Source organism: Patagioenas fasciata, chromosome 18, assembly GCF_037038585.1.
Source record: "Patagioenas fasciata isolate bPatFas1 chromosome 18, bPatFas1.hap1, whole genome shotgun sequence".
Classification (NCBI taxonomy): Eukaryota; Metazoa; Chordata; class Aves; order Columbiformes; family Columbidae; genus Patagioenas; species Patagioenas fasciata.
The window spans coordinates 3549767-3565384 of record NC_092537.1 but is presented as its reverse complement, the minus strand read 5'-3'; the positions used below and the strand labels follow the sequence as shown (position 1 = coordinate 3565384).

The following is a 15618-nucleotide window of genomic DNA, read 5'->3' as shown; positions in this document are numbered from 1 at the left end:
GGCACAGAGGGTAGACTTACGCATAGTGTTTCTTGCATATAGAAAACTGCATCTATACCTGGTAATCATTCCAAGGTTCTCCCAGGTAAAATGAAATAATATCTTCAAAGCATATTCTACCTGTGAATAACTGCTGCAGTGGAATTTATTTTCACTCCAGTGATAATACTCAACTTGAGTTGGACCAGCCTTAGCATAGGTTAACCTGTAAATCATCATATGCCATTTCCACAAAGTACAACTTGGGTATGTACAGAAAAAACCTGAAAATCATGTGGCATGCTGCCTTCCTAATGAAGTTTTCAAAACAACTATTAAAAGGTAGTGGCTAAGTACTACACAGAAATAACCAAGTAGTTGTTTGACATGGGATAAATTTATTTAATAAAACAAAGCAAGCAGATTGTAGCTACCCACAGTTTATGAAGTGCAATATGACAATCTTGTGTAGTAAGTCTAATCTGTTTACACATTAGTGCATCTAGTCCTCTGACTTAAGTTATTGCACATAGAAATTAAATCATATAAAAGACCTGCGTACGAGACATGCAGACTTTATGAAAGGCAAATAATGCCTACATAATCAGAGCAAACCCCAGAATAGACACAGCCTGGAATGGTCAAGGAGGAGTTCAGGTAACAAATACAACCTACTAATATTTTAATTAAAGGTAACCAAAATAGGTGTTCAAATATAGAATTGATTTTAAATATATTAAATGCTAGTTTTCTTTTATGTTTCAGGCAAGGTGCTGTTTAAAAAACCTTCAATATAATAGCTTCATTTAGAGATGGTAAATCATCAAGTTATACATGGAAATTTTGATTTACATCATATGTGACAACACAACATACAAAAAAGTTCTTAAAAAATTACTTCTAAAAAAAAAAAAGCAAATCATGTTATAAAAGGAGAGCCAAAACTCACCTTCTTTGTAAACTAAAATGTTTTCTGACATCAATGGACAGTTGGCAACACTGAGTATCAGAAAAATATTACATGTGTTAAATAGTGGATATGTAGTGTTCAAATATTAAATTCACTGCATACATTTAGTCTTGAATCATTATACCAGATAGAAATAAAAGGCAGCTCCCCCTCCTCCCTTAGTTTTGGCCATTAATTAGCAGAAACAGTCTTCAATTACATCGCGATCAGCTTGAATAACTGCAACGCTTGAGTTCCTATGCCACAAAGTCCAAAAAAACAACGCGTGGGGGTCAAAATCTTCCAGTCACAGCTGTTTGCACAAACGTCAAGTGATCTGACGTCTGGTTGAGCAGCTGTAACCTGAGAATTAGGCCCCACGCTTCATGTGTAAACACAGTGCAATGGAAAAGACTCACAACAAACTGTCCTCTAAGGAAAAACTCGGGTGTGTTCAGTTGTAGCAGGAGGCTCTGTACACAGAAGGCCAAGTACTTCTGGTCGTGTGCAGTAACAGACATTTCATGTGTGTGCTCATGTCTTTAGAAACATTCAGAATTAGTTATGAACCAAGGTGATTGTACCTCACTATAAGGCGGCTTGCTATGGTTTGGTCTCATGGCTTTACCGACATTTTTCTCTTCCATTTGCAAAAATCTGAGAGTCCCACCTTCACTGATAGTTGTGTGTGTTTTATGGCTACTTGCTTCCCAAAAAAAGCACAAGTTTGTATGAAAAAAGTAATACATATATACCACATTGAATCACAATATTACCTATACATCCAATTTACATTCTTTTATCCTGAAAGCATTTCATATTTCGATTGCTTGACACAAGCTATTGACTGCAGAAGTGAAAGAACATAAAACAGTTCATTCTACACCTCCAACTGCCTGAGAAAGAAAAATATTCTTCCAGTTTTATAAATTCATTCCTTATTTAGGATTTTTTCCATTTGGCATGCAGTTCCTTTGCTGCCAAACAAATGCTTTAATGCACATTAACAAAGCATGAAAACATAAGCTGAACAAAAGGTGTGTTGATAAGCTCCTTGATCTATTACAGTTCAGTTCCTCCTCCCTCCCCCAGAGAACAGGTCATCTCAGCCTCCCCGTTAAAACCCAAAACTAAATCAACTGCTTAATGGAATGAGACTTCATGTGGCTGAAGTGCACAGAACAACCACCAGGCAAGTGAGCACAAAGGTTTGGACACGGGCAGTCCTTGGGGGCAGAGTGGCACAGGGATGAGAACTACAGCACAGTTTATAAAACCATGAGAATAACTTTTTGTAATACTGTAAACTGCAAGAGTCGTCACACGTCACGGCTGATCGGGCGCCTCCGCGACCTGGTCTTTAGGAGGGCACGTGGAGGAGCGGGGATCCATGGCCGAGTGCATTAAAGGAATATAAACATCATCCATGTTTGGCATGACAAAGATTTTCTGTGAAAAGAGAGGCAATCAAGTTACATTTCATATGCCACTTGAAACCTTGGCTTCCTCATTTGTCATTTCCAGATAAAAAGTTCCTGAGTCCAGCATTATTTGAGTTGATGCCTGTACTGAAGCCATTTAGCTGTGTTATGGTTGTAGATGAAGCTCAGAAATACGAACTTTGTACTTTCCATTAAATTTGAATAGCACTACAGGAAACGTACCAACTTTTCTTGTCATCTAAGAACACCTACGATCATGTTGTTATTTACGTAGCACAAATTCTGACATGGTACCTATTTCAAAGAAACAGCATTTTCAGCTCTAAAATGTTGCTGGCAAGAGCTAAACCAGATTTCTAGACAAATCTACACATGGTTTTGAGATCATCCCAAAAGTCAGTTTGAGCTGAATTCCTAACAGCCTTTCTTTCCACTGACCAGAGCGGTGGGGGACACCAACCAGTCTTGAATGAAACAGGGGACATTAAAAAATTAAAAACCCCACCACTCTAATTGATGAAAACTATAATTAAGGAAATTAAAATGTAAAGGAAACACACCTGAAACTCTTGTTCCAGTTTCCTCTCTATCCAGTCAGTCACATGGACCAGAGTCACTTCTCTCTCACCAAGTTTTGGCCGAGCTTTTAACTCCAGGTAGGGAGGTCTCCGAAAGCCGTACCTTAGGAGAGCAGACACCACAGGTTTTATTATGAACAGAACAGATTTTATTATGTGTGAACTGCCAGTGTTCTCTTAATAGCAGTTCTCATCTCATTTACAACCAGCTTGTATTGCACCTCTTCCAGAACCCCTTTCAAAAACCCCTTTAGCAGCAGTTCCTTAGGTAACACACACCTGAAACATCACCTTACCATATCCTGTCAGTAGGTGGAGGTGGAATGTTAATTACTAGTGTTCCTCGGCACTCTTGTACTTCAACTGTTAGCAGCAATGGAGTATTGGACACCTCTTCAATTTTCTTCTTAATAAATTCAGTCTCTGTTGCTTTCTGAAAGTATTTTGACTTAGTAATTTTATCCACGATTCTCATGATCTTACTTGTCCGATGTCCTCCAACGTACCTTTAGACAGAGAACAGAAAGAGTACATGAAGGTAATTTCCTTGAACCTACTGCTTGCTAAGACACCCATGGATTTCCTATTAAATCATTAGACTTTATGATATAAAAATTCTAAACAGCAGTCACTCATAAGATTCTATAGGACAGCAATGCAGATTTTTGAACGGTGTAAGGAAATTCAGTATTGTATTTAAAAATCCTTTGTTCTCTTTCAGAGTTCTTTATATGATCATTGCATTTTTTAAAGATGGAAAAACACATCTATTGGAATAATTCCAACAACAAATCACACAGATTTCAAAAGGTTTTGGGAATAAAACTCTGAGGAGACTCCAATGAATATTTTCAATATGTCATGGAGCCTTTTGGTATATTCACTGTAAAATCACTGAGATGTGTTCAGACATAGGAAACATTATTGTCTGAGACATTTAAGTGTTACTACAGATTTCTCATTGCATGACATTGTTTCAATCAGATGTATAAAGCAAAATAAAACAATCAGGGCAGCAGCCAAACCAAGGAATGACGTGGCAAAAACGACGCTGGGAAGTGTTCTTTCAAATTCTTGCAGGGCACGGGAGGGCAGTATTGCACAGCGAGACACGTAAAGCCTTCCAGGGGGAAAAAAATGAAAAACAAACCACAAAACCCTGAGCAAGAAGCTGGGCTTGAATAACAGTTGTGTTCTTAGAGAAAAAAACCACACTGGAAATACGGGATCAGCAGGATCAGCACGGGTATAATGCTGTATACGAACGGAGCGTTTCAAAGTTCACACTCAAAATCCTGCTCTTGGCTCAGGCAACGCGCTGGGGACAGTCCCACAGGTTCTGTGCCCCAAAGACTTGGCTTTCTCTATAACCCCATCGGGATGTCAAAGGGAGCGCTGTATGGTCACCGTGAAGAGCTGTATGGTGGACAATGCTCCCAGCAAAGGAAAGCACAGCAGAGCAGCTTCCTTCCATCTGTACTCACCGCCTGATTGCTGCTCTTTGCTCTAGAAATGGGTGAGTTGTGTTTGCTTAATTGCTTGGATATACTCACACGGCAACAACGAGCACGACAGGGCCAGACCAAGGTATCGGTTACACCAAGTCTGGAGCTTGGGAGGGCAGGATTAACCAAGACGGCAGACAGCTCACCCTTCTGCTCCTGGAGTCACCTGCTTCTCTCCAGCCAGTTCAGCAGCATCATCCTCTTCCGAAGACCCAGCGCTGGAGGATTCCTCATCGCTGTCTGCAAGACAATACGCCCTTGGCCTGAAACTGAAACAATGCGGTTTCCAGGTCAAATGTAATATTCTTAAATAGCTATTCATCATGTACAGCTTTGGCTGATGTTACGTGTATTTCTAGTGGAAACTCTGAAATGTCCCCTTCACTTTCTTTATAAACTCCATCTAAACTAACAAAACTGAAGCCAGTCTGCCAGAAGTAGCTTCAAAACAGAACATCTGTTTTTTCCAGTGGAACGTAATCCTGCGCAGAAGGGGATGGCAGGGGAATGACTATTCTACATACTCAAATCAAACGTGAAGATTAATTGAAATACATTTGAAAACATCTCTGTTGCTGCTTGTGGTTTCCCATGAAAGTTGAGCAGTATGTAGGCTGGACAAGTTTTGTTTGTTTTTAACACACTGACAACAACACGATTCAAACTCCACATTTTCTGCCTGGCTGTGACCCCGCTTTACTTTCCTGCGCATATCACCCAGTTCAAAGCATCTCCATTGCGTTTCGAGGCTCTCAAAGGTGTCACCTTCTTACAAGATGGTGTTTTATTCGCCAATGTGACAGGGCCCTCTGAAGTGCCTCCACCCTCTGGCTCAGGCCATGAGACTTCCTCACATTACACAAAGCAACAATAAATAAGCTTGAGTGCGATTTCAGGGGATCTCTGCATACAATGGACCATTTATACGGCACAAACATTAGCTACAGAGTGGTTTTCTGCCACAGTATTGTTGCTGAGCAGATTGCACAATATTTTATGAATTGCCGTTTGTCGATTTGTTTGGCACAACGCAGCAAAAAAGGGTAAGAAACTGCGATAACTTTGGGTTAGCCTGTCTGCATTTACCTAATCTCCAGTACGGCAGAACCTGCTACTGTTTTTTTATTTTACAAAACAGGCAATTAAATTATTTTCTGCCCTTTTTTGAGAGCTGCATTTTCCTGAGAGCACACACAAGAGCATCATCAAGCCGTCTAACAGCACACCTCATTTTTATTTCAAACAGTAACGCAGCAGCAACAGCAGAATGGACTGAAACACTGAACCATTTGTCTCGCTTTGCCCTGATGGTGCCCAGGGAGTTAAAACTCAGGGCTGGTCTTCCCCACCCTCCTCTTGCTGGATGAGTAGATGCTTTTCTTACATGAGTTTGAGGCTACAGCTTCTCAAGAAGCTGTTTGTTCCAGGCTCTTGAGAGAGAAAAATTAGCATAAGCAACCACCAAGCATCACTGACGGATAATTCGATTGTGGATGCAAGCGCATGCAGAATGGTTTGATTTGTCACAGCAATTCTCAACTGATAATTAAAAAACCCAGTGAAATTAACACAATGGAAAGCATAGATGAGAATCACACTGTTCCATACGTCGAGTCTTCGTGTTTATCATATCCATTGTATTGAAGGAGATAAAAAAAAGACAACCAAGCAACCAAAAACATCTCGTTCAAACTAGAATATGTTAGACTGCTCTGTATGTAAAGCTGGCACGGCACCTGGCCCTGAGCATCTGAAACATCCCAGCCCTGTGCAGGGAGCAATACAGTTAATGGTTGTACCTTCAAGTAATTGGTTGCTTAGCTACAGACATTTACATTTGCGTTGCTGGGGGCCTATTGCTCAGCTAGAACCAAGCTGATTCTTAAATATGAAATCAATGCGTTCACTCATTATTTCTGAGGCCATTCTGGCACTGGTCAGATAAAAATACACAATGAAAATCCTAAAGGCATGGAGATGAAAAGCAAGAATTCGGTTTGTATAGACATTTCCTTCTCTATCCCCATGTTTTGGGTGAACAAGATTAAAGGGATTTTTCAAAATTCACACCTACCAATTACACTGATGTAAATTCAGAAATATTCATTTCGAGCAGTGACAACGAGAGTCCAGGTCAATTTTAAATCCTCTGCATTTCTACCAGTGTATGAGCTCATTCAGCCATTAGTTTTTTCACATCTATTTTCTTGTCATGACTGCAGTGTAATATAGTGCTGCCCTACATACTGCTTCAAGATATCTCAGAATAAATGGTCAGAGCTACAACATGAGTATACAAAGGATCTAGTAGCTTCATTCTGAAAGGCCACAACATCATATTCATATCTAAACAAATAGCCAGATTTGGATAGTATTTCCGTGATTTGCTGGCAGTGGTTGCACACTCAATCAGAGACCACCGACTGCTGTGAGACCGCAGGTTTCTGACATACAAAGAGAATCCAGCACTCCGGAGCTGACGGGGTGGGGATTCCAGAGCTGTGGCTCACCAGGTCAATACAAACGGACACACGGATGAAATTCAAACAACATCAGAAAAACAAGAGGGAAAGCACAAGCACAAGTTAGATCAGCCCCAGTATGTGTGGTTTCTAATTAGTTCATCTACAGGCATCTCACCTGGACTGCATATATGCAAGGAAAACGTCACTTTTTCACTATGAAAGCCCTCACTTTATTCTACCATTGTAATATCTTACCCTTCTTTGCCAATTTCTCCAACTTTAAGTGCTTCACCAAGTGGCTCTTTACCCAATTTGGTCAAGTTCATCTTGGTCTCTAGGGTCATTAGAAAAGATCCATTGTAGGACATTTCCAAATCAATCCAAAGTCCTAAAATGAACAACAGCAAAAAGAAGTTACTTTAAAAACACTCAATCACTTTATTTTAATGTCAAGCCAAAACTTGTTTAGAGAAAGTTTATACACCACACATTTTCCAAAGAGAAAAGCTACTTTTTCATCAACCAATTATGCCATTAATTCACAAATAATTAAAAGCTTATCAAAGCAAGTTTTCTGTTCACATTAAGCTCAAAGAACAAAGCTGAATGTTCAGCTATCAATCAAAGCCACGCTGAAAGACAGATCTGCGAGTACAGCTAACAAGCTAAAAAAAGGAGTGTGATTTACGCACAACTAAACTGCTTAAGAGATCTGAACCAAGATAAATAAAACAGAATACAATCAGGGATTCACTTCAAAACTGTTTACAGTACTGCCCCAAGCCAAACAGTAATGGGGACACTTCTATATTACATTGTGCAAAATGAAGCAAAACTCGAAATCCCAGAGCAGTGTTGCTTGTCACACATCACAACCTGCGGCCTCTCTTGCTTTTGACAATGGTGCATCACAGTACAAAAAGGTTTGCTCAATAACTCCGCCACAGAAATTCTTCTTATGACTTGCAGCAAACAGGGTCATTACTTAGAACAATTCTAGATGTGTTTTATCGTTAAATCCTATTGTCTGGGCAGGCTATTCGCTTATCGCAATCTGCAGAAGAACTGTTTGGGGAATAACTGCAAGATTAGGTTCTGCCTCTTAAGTGGCACCCTGTGGTGTCACAGATTAGAAAAAGCTGGAAGGTATTTGTGATCCAGAGATCAGAAATCAGATTCCACTAAGCACAGATTATGCACATTCCTTTTGCAGACACTGCAGCCGCACACAATCTGCCCTCCCAGTGTCTGGCACGTCAGCCACTCGCGCCTTCTACTTCTATTTACTTATTCAGAAGCAATTGATGGTAACTGCTCTTTGGGTTTGGTTCATCTAGAAAAGACACATCTTCTCAGTTAAAAACCAACTGGCTTCTTTCCTGCAAAAACATATTGGAAGAATGTCATTGTCCCCAATCCCACCCACTTATATTAGCAGAAATACACCCGGCTACCGAAGCCCAGGTCATTGAGACGCTACGAGCATGTTGGAAGCTGGACTGAGGGCAAACTGCTTCTTTACTAACCCATATTACTCTTTTCCACCACACAATTTCTAAAACAAAATGCAAGAACTCAAACACAAGCTTATAGAGGTGTTTTCCTCTTTACGGTAACAAAGCAGCCGCAAAACCCTCAGAAACAAGAGAAGAGCTAAGCAGACCTTTAGGACAACCAGTGAGTCAGCGCGTTCCAAACGTCGGTGTTGTTTTAACAGCTGATCAAATTAAGCAAAGGATGCCATTACTGAGAGGGAAAGCTCCTTTTGGGCAGAAAACATTCATACGCATTTTCCAGAGAGAAAACAGGAGGTAGGGGAGGGAGAATGCGCGAAGAATTGGGCAGATGGTACCATTCATTCAGCTATCTGGTTCCCGAGCCTCGACAGAAGTACAGTAAATGCTACAGCATATGCTCTCACCCAAACAGCACTGTATTAACAGAAACAAGATATTTTTTTCCTAACATTGCCTGTTAACAAATTCAGTTACTTAGAGGAGCGATATAACAAAAAAAATATTTCTTCATAATCAAGCAACGGTAAAAACATATGGATGAAACAACGTACATCACAATGAGTAACTGCATTCTAAAGCCTCACAAAAAGGCACCTCAAACAACAAATTGTCTCAAGCACTGTAAAAAAAAATTCCTTAAAAGTGTTCATTTCAGGTACTGGCCTAAAGTTGTAGGATTTTCTTCCAGGTTTGGTTTATTCCTGGGTCTTTCTTACTTACCAACAAATACATTTATCCTTATGAAAACAAGCAATTCCAATTATCACCCCCTTATTTATGTCCTTTTAAGTACAAGAGCAAAACAAATTATTTCAGTAATGGTTCACCAGTAGCTCTTGAAAACTCAGACACTAAGAAGTCACAAGGATTACAAATTCTGCCATAAATGTTTGCATTTAACGGAACAAGAAACTGAAGGAGTTAATTGTTCTCGGCACTGCTGGTAACTCAGTGTTCAGCAGTCTCCTAAATCCCACCTCATGACTCACAAGTACAGTCTTGGGTTACAACTAAAGTTATGGGAATAGAGAAAGAAATCCAAAACGTGTTTAACTCCAGACAACGGGAAACACCAAGAACCCCAAACCTACGTTCTTTTAAAACAAAACCACTTGGCAAGCATCGTAAATGTAAAGATTTTTAAAAGCTTTTCGCTTTGTTTTCTGTAACTCAATCATATTTCTGGCAGTGGTGAAGCCACTTGGCTCCTGGGAACAGCGGAGGCCGCTGGAGATCCCGCTGTCCCCGCAGGAAGTGCATGATGACAAGCAGCAATGTGGTTTAGTTCCTCGAACTGCACAAGCTTATTCCCTCTATTCAGTTTTTATTTCTCTTAAAAGACAGTTTTTGTTCCTCAGCAACACAATTTCCTCTTTTCAAACAGGCTTTGTTTCTAAAACTCAGTGGAAAACGTACTTTCAAGAGAGCAAAGTAGCCAGTGTTTTATAGGTAAGGCTTTTCCCCAAAGAGTTGCAAGACTCAAGTGATACAAGGGCAAAAAATAGCATTTGGATACAACAGGCAATATTAGTTAACGTGTTATGTATGCCCAAGAGAACTTGAATAATTCTGCAGAGCCTGTTCTGTTCACACTTTTACAAGGGCAAGGTTAGAGTTTACGAACCTTCTCACGCTCTTAGTCTGTGATTTGAGTGGCACAACTTTCAATATTAGTGAAAAAGGTGGTTTTATTTCCTCCTAAATTTCATGCATCTGCTGTTCTTGCAAAGGTCTGATGATAACTGTTACCCGAGTTAGAGAACTGTAGTAAGAGTGGTAGACAAATGAGTCTTACATCGAAACCACAGTTAAATAAACCTTAAAAAGATCAGGACCAAACTACACAATATGAGCAAAGATGAAGCCTAAAACGCTTCTAAGCAGAAATTGGCTCATTAGCTAACGATGCACCACTGAATTCTATCAAAGTTCTCCATCCTGGGGAACCACTGTTGCTTGACCATGAAGAATAGGGAGCCAAACTACGATCTTGAAGAGACAAGAGAATAGAAACCCCCCTCAAACTCAGCACCTGCTGCACTTTCAATATCCTCACACACCAAGATACCACATGAACACAATAGTCTGTTCCTCCCTTAGAAACGCTGTGCAAGGAGAGCTAGTGAACATTGATCTTGGTATGACTTTCAGCTAATTACCTGTTCATGTTTGTTGTTATTGTTCTAAATACACTACTGAGACTTGTGGAAGTTTGGCTCATTGCTGGCCAGTAAATTAATTAAATTCCTATCATCTCAATACCAGCTTATTGGTTTTAGCACCATCTAGAAATGATTTCGATATCTTCATCTAAGAATTGAAAGAGCAGTGTAAAACAAAAGTAAGTTGTTTGCCACGCAATCCAAAGCTGCAGTGCAACAGGTCCTCCAAGGACATATTTCCCTTTAGACCAATTAGAAACTTCTCCACATCGAGTTACATGTATTTTACCTCTGTGATCAACAGCAGGTTTGAAGGCTTGAAGGATCTTGGGCACTGCTATCCCCATGTCAAGCTCAGTTAGAGTTAGCTCATTCATGAAGTACGGCAACTGAAAGAACAGAACGCAAAAATCAAACCCATGTTATGGAACTAAACTTCATTGTTTCCTGAGAGAAGAAAGGTCATTAAACTTAAGGAATGGATTGAGCTGAAAAGCCACCAGTGAAAGGACACAAATACAGTTAGAGAAATTTCTTCCTATTCTAGGATTTTGCAGTTATCCGTTTCAAAATAACATTTTAGGGAGAAATTCAGCATCTGAACGTGGAATGTTTTTAAAACTACACTGAGTTCAGATGCTGACCTTAAACCTCCAGCACCCTTTTCAGTCAAAGTCTGTAAAAAGCTCAAGAATGAAGTGTAAATCCTATTTTACTGTGAATAAAAATCAAAGACTCCTTTGAGTTTTAAAATCAGTCACATATTTTATAGAATCACAGTGATTTGGTATCTATTTACCATAATTCATAAAAGTTCTGTCTCCTGTGACCAGAGAGTGCTTTAACCTATCTAAAATACATCCATCCCCCATTCCCAGTCTTTCCACTTGAACCGTTCCCAAGGGGCTGTTTGGGTACCCTGCTGTCACAACTGCGGGGACAGGCAGGGCAGAACTAGGTTACTGCTTATTTCCCAAAGCACAAGCAACACTATCTCACAGCTGGTGCTGGCAGCTCAATTCCAGAGCTTTTGTCAGCAAGACCACATCCTCCTTTGCCTTTAGGAACAGGCAAACTCCTCCCCAAACATCAGGAGCTGCACAGCCCTGTGATTAACTGCTGCTGTTCAGAAGTCACTGAATGCAAAGGGAAGACCCAGAAGTCACTCCAAGGCACCACCCGTCCCTTCACCCCTGAGCTCATGCCCTTGATGCACAATTACATCCCATCATCCGCAGGCAGCTCTTGCCTGACTCACACCCACCGACCTCTCCTGCCCGCTGCGCAAGTCTGAAGTTAACAGGGGCACATTAGAATTGTGGTTCTCCAGACTCCTCTGTTTTAAAGGCAATCTACTGTTTCCCAAAGCGGATTTCATAACTGACAAGCAGTTCTGGTTTTCTCTAAAGCAAATATAGTAATACAAGTGCACAGACACAAGTAGTTAATGCAGCTGTAGTTCATCTGAAACTGAAGCTACAAAGTTAACATCCTGCTGTGAAGTGGTTATTGAAGCTGAACTGGAGCTCTGCATCACATTTACTTATCTTTCACATATAAGTGTGAAATAACTGTTTCTTCCACTGTTTTAAAACTCAAAGACTATGTGTTTGTTTTCTTCCATAAGGCATGCGCAGCGCACGCCTCGAGATTAGTTACCTTTATTTTGCTGAGTTTCATTTGGATCTTCTTTGACACTAGATCAGACCAATACTTTTCTCCTAAAAAATCCCAAAATATTCTTCCAAGCAAAGCATTCACCCAGGCCTCCTGTTCCTCTTCTTCAGCTTCCACATGGGCATCTGGTAACTGAAAACACAGAATTTACAGAGCTGAATAACCTGCTCTATGAAGTAAGCTGCCCTGACATGAGCTTGCTCATCATCATCCTGACATGCAACAGAGCGAATGAGGCTGCAGAGATATGGATTCAGCTCTGACAATGAGATGAAAAAGCTGTGTGTAATTTAACCTCTGGCAGAAAAAGCAGATAAGCCCAGAGTGGGCAGACAGAAATGGGTCTGTAAGAGAGACACTCTCCTCACAACAGATCTAGAAGAACAGCTACTCTATTCAGTTTTATCAAAAAAATAGGGAAACAAGATTCAACTGTACATCCTTAAATTCAGTTAAGAAACATCACAAACAGATGATAAACAAATGCAGTACAGGGAAACACATCCTTCCTTCCAGTGTTCGCATATAGGATTGAGGAAACCACATTGTTCCTTCTCAGCATTGAAGGTTTTGTTTACAGTGCAAGAGGATTATGTCTTGGTTTACTTGAGAACCATTTCAAAACACTTGGAGATACATGTTCAGATGTCGCATCACTGACTGGAGACATGAAAACAAAGGCAGCTGAAATAATTTTGGGTGTGTACATGCTATCACGTATTGCATTAAAACACGTTAGTCCGGGCAGAACTCCTGAAGCCAGCAGAACAGCAGCGCTGTCTAAGGGCAGGCAGGTAGATCCACAGCTCTGAGTCCATTTGTGGCCGCGCTGCTCCCACGGCTGCAGCCCCGCGCCGGGGCAGCGGCTCCGCTGTGACGCAGGTTCCCTGCCGGCACGGTTCAGCTATTTATAGAATGATTCCCAGCACGTGCCAGATTCAGCAGCGAATGCATCGCTGCTTCAGGGCTTGTCGGGAGCTAGAACAGCTCTTTTCCTGCGGGAGCACGAGATGTGTTTATTCATATGCTACACCATGGCCTCCTACTCCTTTCTGGACATTGTATGAAAGCCTGGCAGCAAAGATGCATGACACAAACTACATCTTTTAAATGAACGGTGATTGTAGTTAATGCTAAGGATTCATTTATTAGGAGTGTCATACTTTATGCTAAGGTTCTGTTTATTAAGAGTGATTCAAATGCAGTCCAAGAGGCCCAAGAATTAGAGCTACAGATGTTGTTCACTAACACACTGCTACGTACTTGACAATACAAACACATCAGCCATTTAGTGCTGCTTTACCAAACATTTAAAAATGAAAAACCATACAAACCACCTATCCGTGGCTTATGTCTTTTGAACAAGATTGTTCAAATCAATCTGTAGCCTATACAAGAGCCAATTCCATTTCTGTCCTAGTTACCCCAAGCAGCAGGAACACTGCAGTAAAACCTGCCCCCCGGCAAAGCCATGGCCAGAGGACCATCAGACACACTGACCCTACGAAAATTAAGATCAATTTTACTACCAAGTACTAAAAAAATCCACTTAAATTGTTTCAACAAGCCAGGACCTCAAAAATGTGCTTTTGTTTCAATCTACTTTAGAATATACACAGAAAAATTTATCTCTTTACTACTATTGGGAAGTAGTAGTTTGTGGGTTTGTGGAATTTCATTTGATTTGTTTGGGTTTTGTTTGTTTTAATCTTAAGCATAAAATATAAGTTCTTTTTGGACCGATGTTTTTTAGGACACATCTGTGCATTCCTAATGAAGAAAATCTACAGCCATGTTGCCCTCAGCTGGGCAATCTTTTAGGTACAAGACACTGCAAAAGCCAGAAAAAACCACAGATGTTCTTGGGAGATAAGCAATCAAGCTAAAAAAAAAAGTGTTACATTGAGAAGAAACTGTGGTGAAGGGGGGAATTGGCAAGCCTGAAAACCCACACTGGCTTGATAAAAAGTTTAACCTGTAGTTAAAGAAATTAATTTTCCTTTCTACGTAACTCATTTTGAAAGCAGTGCTCAACAAGATAAAATATATCACCACCTCTGGTGCACACTTGAGGTGGAAAGTATTACCTTTTTCACAGCTGTAGGGCTGCTGTCTGCACTGAGGACGGGGCTACCCGAAGGGCTTTTCTTGTCTTGTGGAACACACTTTGCCATGTAAATACTGTAGTCCAGAAGCATTTTCTGCCGCACGTTGCCAGCCAGGTCCTTGTGCTTCGGCTGGGACGCGATCTCCTCCGCGCTCCCCTTGCTGCTGCTCCGGCTGTGCGTGAGACCGGGTTGGCCATCGGCTCTGCCGAGTGTCGGCAAGACCCCTAAATCCAAAGCAATAACACCCGTTTAACAGAAAAGGAACCTGACAGTCCAACAGCGGAGCGTATGATCAAACATTTAACAGAACAAAATTAGCTCGTGGATTTAATTTATTCTGAAAAAAGACCGTTCAGAGCAGCGCTTTCTCATTTTGAAGGGTAAAAGTCAATTCCGCTGCTGTGTGCTTAGGTGGTCCTAAACCCAAATTAGTCAGTATTTGGTATGATTCAGCGCTCAGCAGGATGTGTGACTGGAAAACTCAGCTGATCAATAGCATATTTAAATCTGGACACTCGCATATGTACAACATATGGCAGAATTCCCAACAGCCCTGCTGGGGAATGACTAAAATAAAAGTCAGGTGATTAAAATGTACCTATAACCACACTTTCAAATAAAAAAATTAATTATAGACTGTTGCAACTAAAAGGACTGTCAAAAGCACGAAACCATTAGAATTTTAATTAGCCATTAATTTTGCATTTGCATTTCAAGAAGTTATGTGCCAGAAATAATGATGTTAACCAATCTTTAAAACACTTTTCAGGGAATAGATAAAGACAGAAAAGCATGAGTCAGTCAGATTTAAAATTATATCAGAGCGTGTTTTTAAATTAATATTTCAAACGTTGATCAATACTGTAGACTAACACATTTGTTGGTTCAGATATAGGTATTAGAACAGGACTCATTCAAACACAAAAATGTGTTTGCTTGTGGCATTAACCCAGGAGGAAGCGCTTTAGTCGTTACAGGAGACTGAAGTGGAAGGAAGGACAGGGGAGGAAGAACATGTAGTAAGAGCCCTGAGTCAAACACTGCAAATACTGACATCAGTTCCAACAGTGCAGAGAGGAGAAAAAAGGATTGAACAAAAATGACAGGAGTTATTACAGTCACTGAAAACGAGTGTATTCACATAAACCAGCCTAAAAATAGTAAGAATAGTTGAGGGCATACAGCCAAGAGAGGAAAAGGCAGGGTGGGAAGGTGGGAATGTGAGGCCAAGATAAG

At 40.6% G+C, this 15618-nt stretch overlaps 1 protein-coding gene across 5 annotated transcripts in view; it reads right to left on the bottom strand.

The window, feature by feature from the left end:
• Positions 1-357: 357 nt before the first annotated feature.
• Positions 358-15618, bottom strand: part of TEX2 (testis expressed 2) — a 40453-nt gene continuing 25192 nt past the window's right edge. For all 5 annotated transcript variants that reach the window (XM_065852302.2, XM_065852305.2, XM_071816465.1 and 2 more), the window contains 8 exons: positions 14362-14606; positions 12257-12406; positions 10887-10986; positions 7174-7306; positions 4600-4722; positions 3245-3454; positions 2931-3051; positions 358-2377 (listed from right to left, as the gene is read on the bottom strand). In XM_065852302.2, coding sequence (XP_065708374.1) covers positions 2255-2377; positions 2931-3051; positions 3245-3454; positions 4600-4722; positions 7174-7306; positions 10887-10986; positions 12257-12406; positions 14362-14606 — 1205 coding nt within the window. In that variant the 3' untranslated portion in view covers positions 358-2254. The remainder of the gene's footprint in view (positions 2378-2930; positions 3052-3244; positions 3455-4599; positions 4723-7173; positions 7307-10886; positions 10987-12256; positions 12407-14361; positions 14607-15618) is intronic.